The following is a 15,383-nucleotide window of genomic DNA, read 5'->3' as shown; positions in this document are numbered from 1 at the left end:
TAAAAAAATTTTCGAGGACATGAAATAAGCTGGCTGGACAAGCTCTTAAAAGATAAATAAGGGTTAAACAATAGTATCTCTAAATGAACTCAGTTTTACTGCCCGGCATTTAATTTATTAGAAATAAAAAGCCTCTTTGGGCTCGAAAGGAATTCGACAGATCTTGTGGTCGCTCAGCGAAGACTTCACTAAAATAATCAGAGATGGCTCTTAATGATATTTCAAGAAGATATCTCAGTCTCCCTAAGTGATGTCTCAGTGTTGTACAACTTGGAATTCCTTCCTACAACTAACCTAAATTCTTCGTGTTGTAAATCCAAAACTTTGTTTTTTTCTGTTTTGGAGGCTTAAGGAATCTCCTTAACCTGAAAACAAAACATGTCGAGGAAATCCCCTCCGGCAGTATATTGAATGGAGATTAGATGCTTATGAAAGATTCTTGAGTCCACACATTAATGCCCATGAAACCACCCTACCTCTGGGTGGAGAGTATTTTAGTCAATTTTGATTCCCCCCTGAGAACTTCCAGCAACTTAAAGATGCCGCCTGATCAGAGCTGATACTTAAACTTTCCTGGGCAGAGCCCAGCAAGTTTTATCTTTCCCTGTGGGTTTTCATGCGCTCTTAAGAGATGCAGAGATCTCCATCCAGTCATAGGACCACGCCCCTTTACTGCTGTGGCCATCCAGTTTCCCTCTCCCACCTTCTTCCATCTCTCCCTTCACTACAGAAGAGAAAGAAAGTTGAGTGAGAGCGCTGCTCTACCAGGATTTTGAGTGCGGACAGGGAAGGAGAGTAGGATAGAGAAGGGCAAACCGAAGGGTCACCGCAGCAGCTCTGGAAGCTGCGAGCCCGGTGGGGTTGGAGAAAGGCACAACGTCAGCGTTTAACATGCAAATGTATTCCCCACCCTCCCCCTCCTCCTCCGCGACAGCCTCCTCCTCTTCTAGTTCCCCCTCCCCTGCCCTGGGAGTGAGGAGGGAGCCGGAGTCTCAGCAGCCTTCAGCTGGCTCCGCAGCTCTGCATCCACCCACGCCTCCTGGGAGTCGTGGCGGCAGCGGGCAGCCCTACATAAACACAGAGCGAGCGGCCGCTGCCCGGGACTCTCCCGTAGCCACCGAGAGAGGTGGTGCGCTGGACTCGCACCGCGCAGCCCACGCCTGGGCGCACTAGCGGGGCGCTCTCCTTTACCTCCGGGGCTCTCTCTTCTTTGCAGGGCTGGGGCATCAGCAGCAAGTCCTGTGTCTGTAAGGTGACTGCCGGAGGCTCTCCCGGGCACCTCCTCCTCTTCTCCTCTCTCCTGTTTCTTCTTCTTTCTCTTCCACCTCCTCCATCCCCATCCCACCCGCGTGTTCCCGATGGCTCTGGCGGACAGCACACGTGGATTACCCAATGGGGGCGGCGGCGGCGGGGGCGGCGGCAGCGGCTCCTCGTCGTCTTCGTCGGAGCCGCCTCTGTTTCCCGAGATCGTGGAACTGAACGTGGGGGGCCAGGTATATGTGACCCGGCGCTGCACTGTGGTGTCAGTGCCGGACTCGCTGCTCTGGCGTATGTTCTCGCAGCAGCAGCCGCAGGAGCTGGCCCGGGACAGCAAAGGTCGCTTCTTTCTGGACCGGGACGGCTTTCTCTTCCGCTACATCTTGGATTACTTGCGGGACTTGCAGCTTGTGCTTCCCGATTACTTCCCCGAGCGCAGCCGGTTGCAGCGGGAAGCTGAGTACTTCCAGCTGCCCGAGCTGGTGCGCCGCCTTGGGGCTCCCCAGCAGCCCGGGCCGGGCCCGCCGCCGCCCCACTCTCGGCGTGGGGTGTACAAAGAGAGCTCCGTGGGGGGCGGAGGCGATGAGCTGCTGCCCCTGGGTTATCTGGACCCCGAGCAGCAAGAGGGCTCCTCGGCAGGGGCGCCCTCACCCACCCTGGACCTAGCCAGCCGCAGCCCTTCTGGGGGGGCGGCGGGCCCGTTGCTCACCCCATCCCAGTCCCTGGACGGCAGCCGGCGCTCGGGCTACATCACCATCGGGTACCGCGGCTCCTACACCATCGGACGGGACGCGCAGGCAGATGCCAAGTTCCGGCGAGTGGCGAGGATCACAGTGTGTGGCAAGACGTCTCTGGCTAAGGAGGTGTTCGGGGAGACCCTGAACGAGAGCCGAGACCCTGACCGGCCCCCGGAGCGCTACACCTCTCGCTACTACCTCAAGTTCAACTTTCTGGAGCAGGCCTTCGACAAGCTTTCTGAGTCGGGCTTCCACATGGTGGCTTGCAGCTCAACGGGCACCTGCGCCTTTGCCGGCAGCACGGACCAGAGCGAGGACAAGATCTGGACCAGCTACACCGAGTACGTCTTCTGCCGGGAGTGAACCATTTGGACACCCTCCTTTCTTTAGCTATCCCCTCCCCCCTTTCCATGCATCATGAGGAATATTATTTTATCCCACTAGGTTTTATCTGCGCCTCCCACCTCCACAACCCTTCTTTACTCCCCAGAGACACCTTCTGTTCTGACTTCTTGTCTGTAATAGCCCATCGTACCCTTGAATTTAGTCCCAGTCCTTGAACTCGAAGTTCGATCCCTTTCTTTGCTGATCTTTTAACTCCGGTTCACGGTTCCTGTAGAGAAGGGTTGAAAGGTACATTTCTCAACTTCCGCTTGGCGTTCAGACTCCTCTGTCTCAGTCCCACTCCGACCCCCATTCCTTCCCCCATCTTCTTTCCAGCCTTTCTTAAATCTGGATCAAGGGAGACAAAGTTGTCACAAAACGAAACAGAAAACAACAACAAAAACCTACCGCACCAAATACTTTGGACTAGATAACAACGCCTGGAACTGTTCAAACTCGGATGGAAAAGTATCCAGGGTGTTGGAGAAAGTAACATTCCTTGAAATCTTCTCAAGTGCTTGTGACTCATAGGTGGTCGAAAGGGTTCAAAATTGGTAATATAAAGTCTGAGGAAAGTTGATGATTTTAAAAGGTTATAGAACAACCTTTTTTGACTTCCTTTTAATAATAGATTTTAACTGGATGCAAAGGGTATTCTAGACTGGGAGCAAGAGAGGGTGTTCTGGAATTTGGGACACTTTGGATACAGTTGAATTACTCTAAAGGAATAAAGTCTTTAAAAATGTTAAAGGTTAAAGTAAGAAAAGAACAACTGGCTACATTTTTAGTTTTTTCCATTTTCAGGTAAACTAGACTTTGCAAGCAACTTCTACTTGCAGAAAGGGAGCTAGTTAACTGCTGTGCTTCCTGAGGCTGACCTCCCTGGCCCATCACCAAGAGCACTTTGCTCTGCTTTAGTTGACATGGCAGCCATTATTGGCAACAGGGAGAAATATTGCTGCCACGGAAGACAATAAGTAAGCCCAAGTCTGCAGCATTGCATGAAACGATTTGACAGTGAGTTTAAAAAAAAATCAGTAGGATAGCCAGTATTTTCAGTGGAGGAGCCATGGATATGAAAAAAAAAAACAACAAAACACCAGGTGTGGATGGATGGGGTTTCTTTTTCTTCCAGTAAAGGAGATTTGGTCCTTGCTTAGCGCTGACTAGCAAGTACTTTGGAATTAGGGAGAAGAGCACTTGGTTTGAAATCTGAACATTTTCACCATCTGTTTAAGTACATGCATGATTTTGATGCCAAACAGTGCAGGAAAGCACATGCTCAGCAATTTATAAAGATGTTAAATAACACACAGTAAAACAACAGTTACTGAAAAAGCAGCTTATTAAGTTCACCATTCTGATTTCTAACTTAGAATTTACTAGTACTTATATGATCTAACCAAAGAATTCCCAGTAGGGTTTTAGTCTTTAAACTTTATTTCCTCATTCTGGAGAGGAATTCTAAATGACAATTTAAAAAATCCTCTTTTACTTGAGTAAAATATGTTTAATTTTGATTACACATAGATTTAAGACCACTTATTGTTATTTTCTAAAAGCCGAATGCTTGTTTGACTGCTGAGTAAACCTGAAAACAGTATTTTTGCATTCTTCTCTCATGGAGTTTGTTAAGGTGGAATCTATCCAGGTGATTCATTTGCAGAGAAATCTAAGCACCAGATGCTGTCCAGTTGTTAAAAGTTGTAAAATGGAGTATTTTTAAAAGAAGGCAAATAAATGCTTAAAAGGTAATGGAGCAATAAAATGGTAATTTGAGGCTAGTGCAACAGAATACAGAATGAGACCCGGTTGCCTTATGCCTTTACTCTAAAATGAAATAAATCCCCTTTTGCATATCCTATCTGTATCATAAGTGAAAGGAAACTGATCCTAGCTCCTGAGTGTGTGAGACGTCATACTCTGGAGATTTCCTGGCCTACAAGTCTTTCTATCTTTTTGTTTCACTACTTTTCTCAGAAGTATCTTTTGAAAAGATTTTGTAAGAAGCAATTTTCAGAAAAAGTATATAAGTGCTTTTTCTTTATTTCTTTTTTTTTAAATGAACCTTGTACTGTATCTTATTATGCCCATTAACAGAATTAAGAATGGAAACAATTTAATTCTTAGATGAGTTATGACCCAATGTATATATAGAATATGTGAACATTTAACACTCATCTTTTAGTTTTAAAATTCATTTACTAATGCTATGAAATGTCATAAATTAGCCCATTCCCTTGTTTCATGTGGTGTACATACTAAGGCAATGTGTTCTGATCAGTTTCCTTATTCCCATTTCTATGAAAAAATTGAGTACAAAAGAAATACAATTATACAGCTGAGTTTGGTCTACTATTATTTGCTTGAATCTTAGTTATCCCCAAATTTCTGTTGACTGAATGCCATCTTAAAGTTAAGGTACCTGTATTTTTAATCTGCTACCTTTTTCTTCTTTTTGAAATGGGGATGGTGAGGGTTAGAATTTTCTATTACAGTGCCTGCCTAGCAACAGGTGTTTTTTTCCAAAGTAAGAATGATTTTTATGATAGAATCATTGAATGAAATATGATAGGAGTGAGTGATAGTCTAAGGTGAATAATTTCATTTCTCTTAGTATTTTAAATACCATCTCAGGCTTGGTAATTATTAAAATGTTAATCTCACTGCAGTCTGAAGTGAGTTAGTGTTGTTCAGTGTCTAGTGGCCAAAGGTGAACACCACAAAAAATTAGGCCATGTGGCATTTAGTTATTAGTTCATTAGACAAGCATACTCAGAACTTAAGTCTTAGAGGTTTAAATCGGAAAGGGAATACAGAGGTCATTGGGTCCAACTCCTTCACTTTATAGATGAAGAAACAGGCCTAGAAAAGTGAAGTGATTTGTAGAGGTCCTTTGACTCCAAATTTAATGTGTTTTCCATTTTACTTAGTCTTCTTCTTAAGGGAGACCTCAAGAAACATACTTAGCAATTGAAAGAATTAGTGGTTCTTAATGATTTGATTCAGTAATTCTTCTTTATGTCTACATACCCATAACATTCCATCCAAACCATCTAGCAAGCACTTTCCATAAGTACCAGGTTCTCATCTCTCAAACTCATATGGCTGTCTTTATAAGCCTTGTGAATTTTTAATCTATTAAGTCTTTGGGTTGAATCTGATATATGTATAGCCTTTAGTTCAAGGACTAGGGATTCAACAATTAAGAAGAGTTGACAGTGCTTTTCTTAAAGAGATGACTCCCTTGACCCTCAAGTTGGAAGTGAGATGCCCTGCACCAGAACATAGCCTTTAGTGAAAGACTGGTAATTTTCTAGTAAATTTAGACTGTTGATAATTAATTTTGGTAAAGATGTCTGCTTTGAGACCTGCATTATTTGCTTCCCAAGCCCTCTATTCACTTTGAATTGGGACCTTCAGCTGGATCTCCACAGATCAAAATAAATTGAGGGTTGACAATTACTTGTTAAATATTGGCAGGGTGGACAATTAATTTAGGTTACTCAGGCCTTGCAAAAACACTTATGCCTGAACAATTGGGGAAAAATTGGGGAGGGGGAGAGAGGCAGGGACACTAATTATCCATGTAATTTTGGCTATTCTAAGACTGGTTCAGATTACATGCAAACTATCCATGAGGTTCCATGTATTCTTTGATATTTAGAACCTCAACAGGAAATTGTCAATTTCTTGCTAATTAGTTTCATTTTAAAATAAAAAGGTGATGGTGGGGCATCTTGAGTCTACTAGTGGTTAAAAAAACAGGTACCATTACTATCAATACCATTTTATCTCTTTTGAAACCATATTTTTGACAGGATATCTATTTTTATACATGTAGATTATGAGCCATATTCATCCTAGTTTTTAGACTGAATGGTGTAGAAAACAGAAATCCCTTGAGGATGTTAGAGACCAAATTAAATTTTTTTCCAATATTTTACTCTTGTGTTTTATATTGGGTTGTATTTTGATTAAAGTGTTAAAAATCTAGAATGCATTGTATTTGACATTATTGTGTTTATATCTCTAGCAAGAAAAAGCTTCCCAATCCCACATTGTTGCACAACATATTAAGTACATGGCAACTTCTCTGAAGAAGTTCATTGTCAATTGAGGAATACTCATACTTGGTTTATTTTCAGGCAAATTCACAATGCAAATGGCTTATGATTCAGTTTTCTTTAATGCAGAAATTTTTTTTTGAGGTGGGAAGGCAGGGCAATTGGGGTTAAGTGACTTGCCCAAGGTCACACAGCTAGTAAGTGTGCCAAGTGTCTGAGGCAGGATTTGAACTCAGGTCCTCCTGACTCCAGGGCTGGTACTCTACTCACTGCGCCACTTAGCTGCCCCGATGCAGGAAATTTTCATGGAACTTGGATAAAGTACTTTATTTGTGTAATGCTATACACATATACCACCCAAATCACACTAAACTCACCTCTGAAAATAGATTTTTCTAATCTTATAGAAAAATTAGCACATTATTAATGAAAGTAGTGATAATTTTAGTAGAATATTGTTACATAGAAAAGTCTTGAGGGAGAACTAGAAACTCATGAAGTGTTTCTTTCACAGGGAAAATACCAAGTTTTATTCAATTGATTGAGGGTTTGCTTTAATTATAGGCTACAGAGAGTATGAATCTATGTTGTGAACCTATTGGAGAAGATTCTTTGTACTGCGTTTTGAATAACTAGTCATTAATGGTTATTAAAATGGCTATTTTTCTTCACTGTGAGGACATTCAGATATTGAATGAAATTTCTTAGATGACTTGTTTAAATCTTTATTTTTGAGAAATAAGTCTGTTATAAAGTTCTCTTTGGTTTCCAAAAGTAATACTGCTAGCAAAACAACTGCCAGTAATTACAGACTAAAAGTTGAGGATTTAAGTTCTATACTGGGATATCCTGAAAACTTCACTGCCTCATTGGAAGCTCTACAGAAGAGAGAAATCTTCAGTAGGTGGAATATGGACCAGTGGACTTGAATCTTCAGCTAGGGCTTTTTTTCAAATATGTATGGGGGTATAAGAACAGTCTTAATGTAAAACATACTACGATTGCCTTTCTGACTTTGAAGGTAGATGAAAGTTCCTCTATTTCTTTTTCAGTACAGATAGAGATGAATTATTTCCTTACAAAAAAATGAAAAGCTCTATCATAGATGCTAATTTGAAAGAAGTCAATGATCATATGTTATTCCAAATTTTTGAGGTCAACTAGTAATTTGATAAATTAAGGAATGCTCTGCCGCTAACTAGCTCTGCGAATTTCAGCAAATGATTTTACCTCTGGGCCTCAGTTTCCTCATTTTTAATGAAAAGTTGGCTAGATGGTTTCTGAGGTAGCTTCCAACCCCCAAACATTATGATTCTATGAATAAAAGTTGCTATTCTACTGTCAGCTGAAGAATGTAAAATTCCCACATAGCAATTTTTATAGCTTTTAGTGGGCTATTTCAGGTTTTGAGATCTTTTCCCCTCCTCTCCTAACTTTTGTGGAAATGGCTCATTGGTATATGTCATCTAATGTAAAAATTTTAATCATCCTTGTGAGCTAAGTGATCAGGAAACCAAGGGGGAAAAATCTCCACTTCATTTTATAATAAATTGATTATGAACCATTCTCATTTGTATACACTTATGGGGAAAAATTCTTCAGATGTCTCCTAAATGTTATACAGATTTTTATTTTCCATATTCACAACTAGTTGTATAACTAACATCCTCAATAGTGTTTTTCTCCTCGTATTGTGGAGTAATAAATCCTTGATTATGTGACTTGTTATGTATTCTATTAAATACTAAAAGCAAAATAATCATTCACTACTTTAATTATTCCTTCTGTTTATTGGGTATGAATTCACTTGGAACCTAGTCTGATTTCAGTTAAAAGGTTTCCTAAATAGTGGGAAAACTTCCCAAGTTGTTGTGGGAATAATGATGTGTTTGGTACTATCAAATGAACTTCTCACTATGTAATTGACCAGCTGTGCCAGGAAGTGACTAAATTTCTTCCCTTGATGAGTCTGTGCCCAAGAAGGCACAGGCAACATGGCACAGAATGGAAGGAAAAATGCTGATTGGTGAATGTTTTTCTTTACCTCAGTACTTTGTAGCATATGTACCTTTTTAGGAACATGGGGAATGTAGGTGGTGATGACAGCAGAACTGTGGATTAAAATTGGTAGAGAAAAAGAGAAATCTAAAGAGTGAGATATGCCTTAGTTAAAACTGATATTTACATAGGTGAAGACGGGAGGCAGGGAAGGTGGTTAGCTCCTTTTTTAATATTGGGGGATTTTACTGCATGAACTTTATTTACTGAGATCATTGCTCTCAGAAGGAATTCTAGATCAGTGTTTTTCAGATTGGGGGAAATTGAAGAAGCTATTGCTAGGGAGTATAGCCAAGTAGCTAATTGTGTTACAGAATTATAGCAGCAAACCTTGGTCTTTGAAGAGAATGAGCCAACTTTCCCCTTCATCTAGTATTCTAGTATTTAATGCCTCCCAAGGGGAAAAAAGACTTTTGGGTGCTTTCTGGCATTTAAACGGACGAGTGACTTGTGGAAGCCATGTAAGATGGTGGGACTGGGATGGGAAAAAAAAAACAACTCTTGAACCACTACTGAGGAGAGGCAAGTTTATAGAGTTTTGTGTAGATAATGTTTTAGATTTTCGTATTTTGAAGTGGTGAATACTTTTTATTTCTGTAAGCCCTTTTACTTTTTTCCTTACATAAAAATCAATTTTTAAAGAAAATGCTCCATTGGAGTCCCACTTTGATGCCTTATTGTGGTGTTCAATTGAGCCTGGGTTATCCAAGGCCATGCCAGGACCAGCAACATGTGAGGTGTGTATGTATGTATGTACGTATATATACATACACAGATACAGACATATGTATGTATGTGTGTATATGTATATATATACATGTATGTATGCAAATGTATCTATATCTATAGACAGATAAATGGATAGCTATTTCATTAGTCCACTCCAAGGGAGGATACTCCCTCCACTGAGGCAAATGGCTCCTGCTTCTGTAAAGAGAGTTGCTCAGGGCACTGTGAGGTTAAGTAACTTACCCCTGGTCACATGACCATTGAGTCAGGACTTTAACTCAGGTCTTTGTGACTCCAAAGCTATCCACTGTCGTGTTGCCTTCATACACATGTACAGATATGTACATATATATATATATATATACACATACACGCACACATTATATATGTATTATATGCAAATTGATAACTGCAATTCTTCTGTACCTGTAGGACTTTTCATTCTAGTTTGATTGATAGTGTAAGAAAAATTCTCAGGGAATTTAATGGGCTTTTATCTCTCCTTTATGCACATGAAGCCTCCTATCTAAAAGTCCCCAAAATGTCCTCTTCAGGGCAAAAATGGCCCATTCTCATTTCCCTCACCTTTTTTTCCTCTTGTATTCTCTTTCTGTTCAAGCCTATACTTATACATAGATAAAAGAGAGATTACAAAAGACACATGTGCATGGAGCAAGGCTGCTGAAAGGCAGGGGGGAGGAACATTTTTTGTTCATTGTTTTCTTCCATTCCACTATTATAGCTGATGGACAGCAGAATTACAGCAGTAATACTGTTCCATTTCCTGGTTTAGGCTAATCATGATCACTTTTTAGCCTGTTGTGATGGGATCACAGTCTTCATGTATATCTAGATGAGATACAGATGTACATAGATGAGGGGTTATGTAGGTGAGATTCCATATGTATGTCAGGTAAAAGGGCATTATGTGCATCTACTTGTTGAATATCCTCCCTCTGCTATGGTTAGGTCCTGTACATAGTAGGCCTTTAATAAATGAAATACTTGTGAATGATTCATAGATTGATCACTAGGCTTCTTCCTGAAACCTTTCTAGCTTCATAGGAACCTCCCAAGGCTCATGCTCCACATGCTCCACAGTCTTTGAGGACACAGGGTCATTTCCACATCACCACGAAGCACTATGGAGGACATCAAAAAATATATATCCCAACAAAATAACAATATCAGTACATTGCAGAAAATGGAACCTATGGACAACAACAGTTGCTATATTAGGTAAATTTTCTAAGTATTAAAATGATACTTCCTATTTTCCTAGATGAGGGAGTTGAGGCAAGAATTGGTGATGATTAAATGTAGTTATCCCAAATCTGTAGAGAGGAATGTTGGAATAGTGGGAGGAAGGAACAGAATAAGCATTTCTTACAATTATAGTGTGGAAAGCTAGCCAGGAAGATGTGCGTGAAAGTCTAACATGTGTTGGCTGTGTCAACCCTGGGCAAATCACTCAATTTCTCATGTTCTATGCAACTTTTTAAGACTCTAAGTTGCAGATAGAGTACCAATCTGCATTGGTGGAGAGAATTTCCTCATTTGAGAATTCCCTATCTCACCTCCCACTTTCTATTATAAAAATAACTATTAATGGTTCTTTTAATTTTTATTCCACATTTTAAAAAATCGGTCACAAATCCTCTACCTTTCATCTCTTAATTTTCTGGAAACTAAGTCAAAGCTAACTCCTATTTTAGTTTTATATGGGGGAAAAGGGGTAAAAAGGTGCTCCACTTCAGCTTTTTAAAATTCAAAGGACACAGCGAATGGGCCACTGCAATTTGAGAAGAATGCTATGGTCAAGAAACCCGGAATTAGACTACCCATGACTTTGGTACTTGCCTCCTAATTCATTTCATGAACTTAATTTTAGTTTAGCTCTCACATATATTTCTTTGTATGTCAGATTTGGATAACAATTCCTACTTCATGCAGTATTTAGAGGCATATTTGTTTTGTGTGTGTCAACCTACTTTTCTTGTGCAGAGGGGAGAATTTGGTTTATTGTATGAACTATATATAATTTTAGAGAATTAAATATTGAATATTACCAACTTTGCTTTGTGCTACATAGACTTAATAAGTAAAAAAATCATTCATGATTGCTTTCTCTAAATCCATATTTTGTGAAATTATAAGTATGGATTCATAAAATTATTACTCTTCCATCTGACTTGAAAATCACTTGCCTTGATCAGACAAAATGAGTTTGATTTTTTTTTCTGAATTATGATTAGTTAGTTGGCAGCTGCTTCAAGTCCTCATGTAAATTTTTGTCCAAAAATGTTTTCATTTTACAATAAAATTCAAGTTCACTGATGACCATGTTATAGGCTTTCCACTGGGACAATCACTTGATATGTGGTTTTGATGATCTTAACTAAAATTTTTCAAGAAATGTTGTCAAAAGACATAGGAAAGGAATTTGACCTACCTAAAAAGTTACGGTACATGATTCCCATATCCAGCAGCTGAGACCTGTGGGCTTGTTAGATGAAGGCTCCAAAGGCTGTTTTTTTTTATTAAAAAAAAGATCTGTTTGAAGGGGTTTTGACCTTATAATAGCTAATGTACTGTTTATCTCTCTATTCAGAGGCTCACACTTAACCACGTGATATTTTTCCCATTTGGGTCAGTCTGTTCAAAGTGTAAGTTCTATACATGAGCCAGTATCTGAAACACAGCTGTTAGGTCAAAGTTTAGGCCCACCAGCTTTGAGAGTGTTCCTTTTAAAGCACGAATAGCAAAAATACAATGAAACTTTATCCTCATTAGTTTCCATCATAGAATGCTTAAAAATCTTCAATTCTCTTAGAAAATGCCATGGGAAAGTTAGATATTATTGTCAACATACTATCGAATTAAAAGTAGTTTTTTTCTCAAGGTGTGTTCACACACAATTCTCAATAAGGCATTGAGGTTGTTATTGGGATTATTTGGGCAAACCGAGGCCTTTGACTCAATAATCTGGAAGTAGCAGGTGAAAGGGCTTTCTTTTTTTATGGTTAGTTTGAATTATTTAAACTTTTGTTTCAATTGTCTGCCTCACTCTGTATGCATAAACAAAGTTTAATATAGATCTACCGAGAAGAAACTTTCACTGCTTAAAGGACAGTAGGGGTGTTTGGGTTATTCAGGGAGAGCTAGCATTTCTTGTGCAAGGGTTGCTCACCTACTTTTGGTGAACTCCTGTCACCCAACTCTGATCTGTGGCTCCAAGAAGCTGTAGCACACACAGCAGTCATACCTCAGTAAAACTGTCTCAGCAGACTGTCTAAACCAGGTTGAGGGTAACTGACAGGCTTCCAACTGGTCGATGAGTTAGAGGGCTGTCTACCCCAAGCATGTAAAGACTTTCCCCAACAGAATAGGCAAATGAAAACATTTTGTTCCAATGGCCATGAAGAAGCTGAAGAGAGTGCTGTGGAGTGCTTAGAGTCTGGTCAAACATCAAAGATCATTCACTGTATCCCTGGCCATTGCAGTCAGCTTGACTTTTGTCTTGCCCCTGGACTTGATGACTCTGGAAGAGATAGTGAAGCTGAGGACTTTGTGCGACTCCGCCTCGCTTAAATCCGATTCATGCACAAGTCAAGACATCACCCCATGATGTCTTTGGTCCTCTTTGAAAAATGAAGGATGAACAACAGGAAAGCTCATTTAAATATCCCTCGTTAGCCTGAAAATATTATTTCCTCCAGAAGTAGCAGATAGAAACGAGGGCTAGAGAAAGGGAAACACAGAATTTCTGTTCCAAAAGATTGACACCCAGAATACTGTGGGATTTATTCACTCTTTCCCCCCTCCCACTAGGAGTATATCTGAAAAAAAGATCAAGGAAATAGGAATCCATTCATTCAATAAACATTTATTAAACTGCCTACTATGTGCTAGTCACCAAGATCTAAGATCTAACCATAAAAAATGAAAGCCATTTCACTTGCTACTTCCAGATCACTGAGCCAAAGGCCTCAGTTTGCCCAAATAATCTCAATAATAACCCCAATGCCTTATTGAGAATTGTGTGTGAATACACCTTGAGAAAAAAAACTACTTTTAATTGGATAATATGAAACAGTTTATGGGCAATGGAACCTATTGACTGGCCCTTGCCAATGAATCATTTTTCATAAACTCTAGTATACCATGAAGTATTTTTTCCCCAAAGAACATCTAACTAAGTCATCAGAACTTTGGCTAAGTAAGCACATTTGTTAGTGTCACTCTCAGAACCCTCAGATCTTGTCTCTAATACTGCAGACAGGATTAAATACTAAGTCACCACAAACTGTTTTCATCATTTCATAAAGTTGAACAACACTGATTTTAGGGCATTCCATATGAGGGAATTAGAACAGCAAGTGGTAGTGGGAATTGAGTGAACCACTAAATTCTGGACCTTGCTCAGTTTCCTTTCTATTCAATTATGAGTCTAGTCCAATTTCTGTTTTGTGAGAAGACTATTTCAATTGTGGGAATTGGGAGAAAACTTTATTGCATTGTTTGAAACTAGCCCTGTGTGGCTGGGAAACTGGATCTCTCTACCTGATGCTTAGAGACCCTGACCCAAAGATCTAGGTTATGCTGACCAGAAACTCAGTCAGATCCAAAGATTAATGCAAAGAATTTCCTCACAATTATAGATCTCAAGCAACCCATTGAAAACTGGCCCTGCAGGCCAATAGTTATTGTTTATATGTTCCTTTCAATGAATATTGACCCGAGTAGAGTGGGACACTTTTTTTTTCTGATTTCAGGGAATTGCACCTATTTACTTTCCTCCTCCCAACTTGGAAAGTCCCTAATCTTACCTACAATTAGGAATCAGATTGCCTAATTTTATGTCCTGGTTAATTGTTTTCTTTTAATTAATAGGCCTTATTTGATTGTTTTAATACATAAAAATGTATCACCCCCTGTATTTGGGGTCCAGTGCCAAAACTGAGGGGCCTAGTCCTGATTTGTTGGGCAACTGGCATTCATTGCTTAATAAATTGATATGCTGGGAAGCTTGAACCTTGATTTTCTCAGTCATTTCATCTTTCACCTGCAAAACATATTAGTTTAGTGGTACTTAACCAGTTTTTAACTTGAAAGGTATTTATTTGTATGACTAATGGTAGAGCATATATGAGATGTTGGTCTATGCCTAGTTTCTGCCATACTATTTTCCAATTTCTCCAGCAGTTTTTGTCAGATAGTGAGTTCTTACCTCAGAATCTGGAGTCTTTGGGTTTATCAAATAGTAAATTACTCTAATCATTTACTATAGTGTGTTGTGTACCTAATCTATTTCATTGATCTACCACTCTATTCCTTAGTCAGTACCAAATAGTTTTGATGATTGATGCTTTATAATATAGTTTTAGATCTGTCACAGCTAGGCCACCTTCCTTTGCACTTTTTTTCATTAATTCCCTTGATAGTCTTGATTTTTAGTTCTTCCAGATGAATTTTGTTATTATTTTTCTAGCTCTATAAAATAATTTTTGGTAGGTTAATTGGCATGATGCTGAATAATTAAATTAATTTAAGTAGAATTGCCATTTTTGTTATATCAGCTCGGCCTACCCACAAGCAACTGATATTTTTTCAATTGTTTAGCTCTGACTTTATTTGTGTGAAACGTGGTTTGTAATTGTGTTCATATAGTTCCTGGGTTTGCCTTGGCAGGTAGACTCCCAAATATTTTATATTGTCTATGGTCATTTTAATTGAAATTTCTCTTTCTATCTCTTCTTGCTGAGCTTTGTTGGTAATATAGAAATGCTGATGATTTATGTGGGTTTATTTTATATCCTGCAACTTCTCTAAAGTTGTTAATTATTTTATGTGGCCTTTTAATTGATTCTCTAGGATTCTCTAAGTCTACCATCATATCTGCAAAGAGTGATAGTTTTGTTTCCTCATTGCCTAGTCTAATTCTTTCAATGTCTTTTTCTTCTCTTATTGCCAAAGGTACCATTTCTAGAACAATGTTGAATGATGGTGGTGATAATGGGCATCCTTGCTTCACCCCTGATCTTATTGGGAAGGCTTCTAGCCTATCCTCATTACAGATAGTATTTGCTGATGTTTTTAGATAGATAATAACTTAACATTTTAAGGAAAGCTCCATTTATTTCTACACTCT

At 39.3% G+C, this 15,383-nt stretch overlaps 1 protein-coding gene across 1 annotated transcript; it reads left to right on the top strand.

The window, feature by feature from the left end:
- Positions 1–974: 974 nt before the first annotated feature.
- KCTD12 (potassium channel tetramerization domain containing 12) lies at positions 975–6,377 on the top strand. The gene has a single exon (XM_036754554.1). The coding sequence runs from the start codon at positions 1,359–1,361 to the stop codon at positions 2,355–2,357; it is 999 nt and encodes a 332-aa protein (XP_036610449.1). The 5' UTR covers positions 975–1,358; the 3' UTR covers positions 2,358–6,377.
- The last annotated feature ends 9,006 nt before the right edge of the window (positions 6,378–15,383 follow it).

The sequence above is a fragment of the Trichosurus vulpecula genome, chromosome 4 (assembly GCF_011100635.1).
Source record: "Trichosurus vulpecula isolate mTriVul1 chromosome 4, mTriVul1.pri, whole genome shotgun sequence".
NCBI lineage: Eukaryota > Metazoa > Chordata > Mammalia > Diprotodontia > Phalangeridae > Trichosurus > Trichosurus vulpecula.
Note: the sequence above shows the minus strand (reverse complement) of the source record. Positions and strands in the feature narration are given on the sequence as shown.

Bases quoted from the DNA above. Each gene is read 5' to 3' on its own strand.
- KCTD12 (XM_036754554.1), top strand. From the start codon at position 1,359: ATGGCTCTGGCGGACAGCACACGTGGATTACCCAATGGGGGCGGCGGC.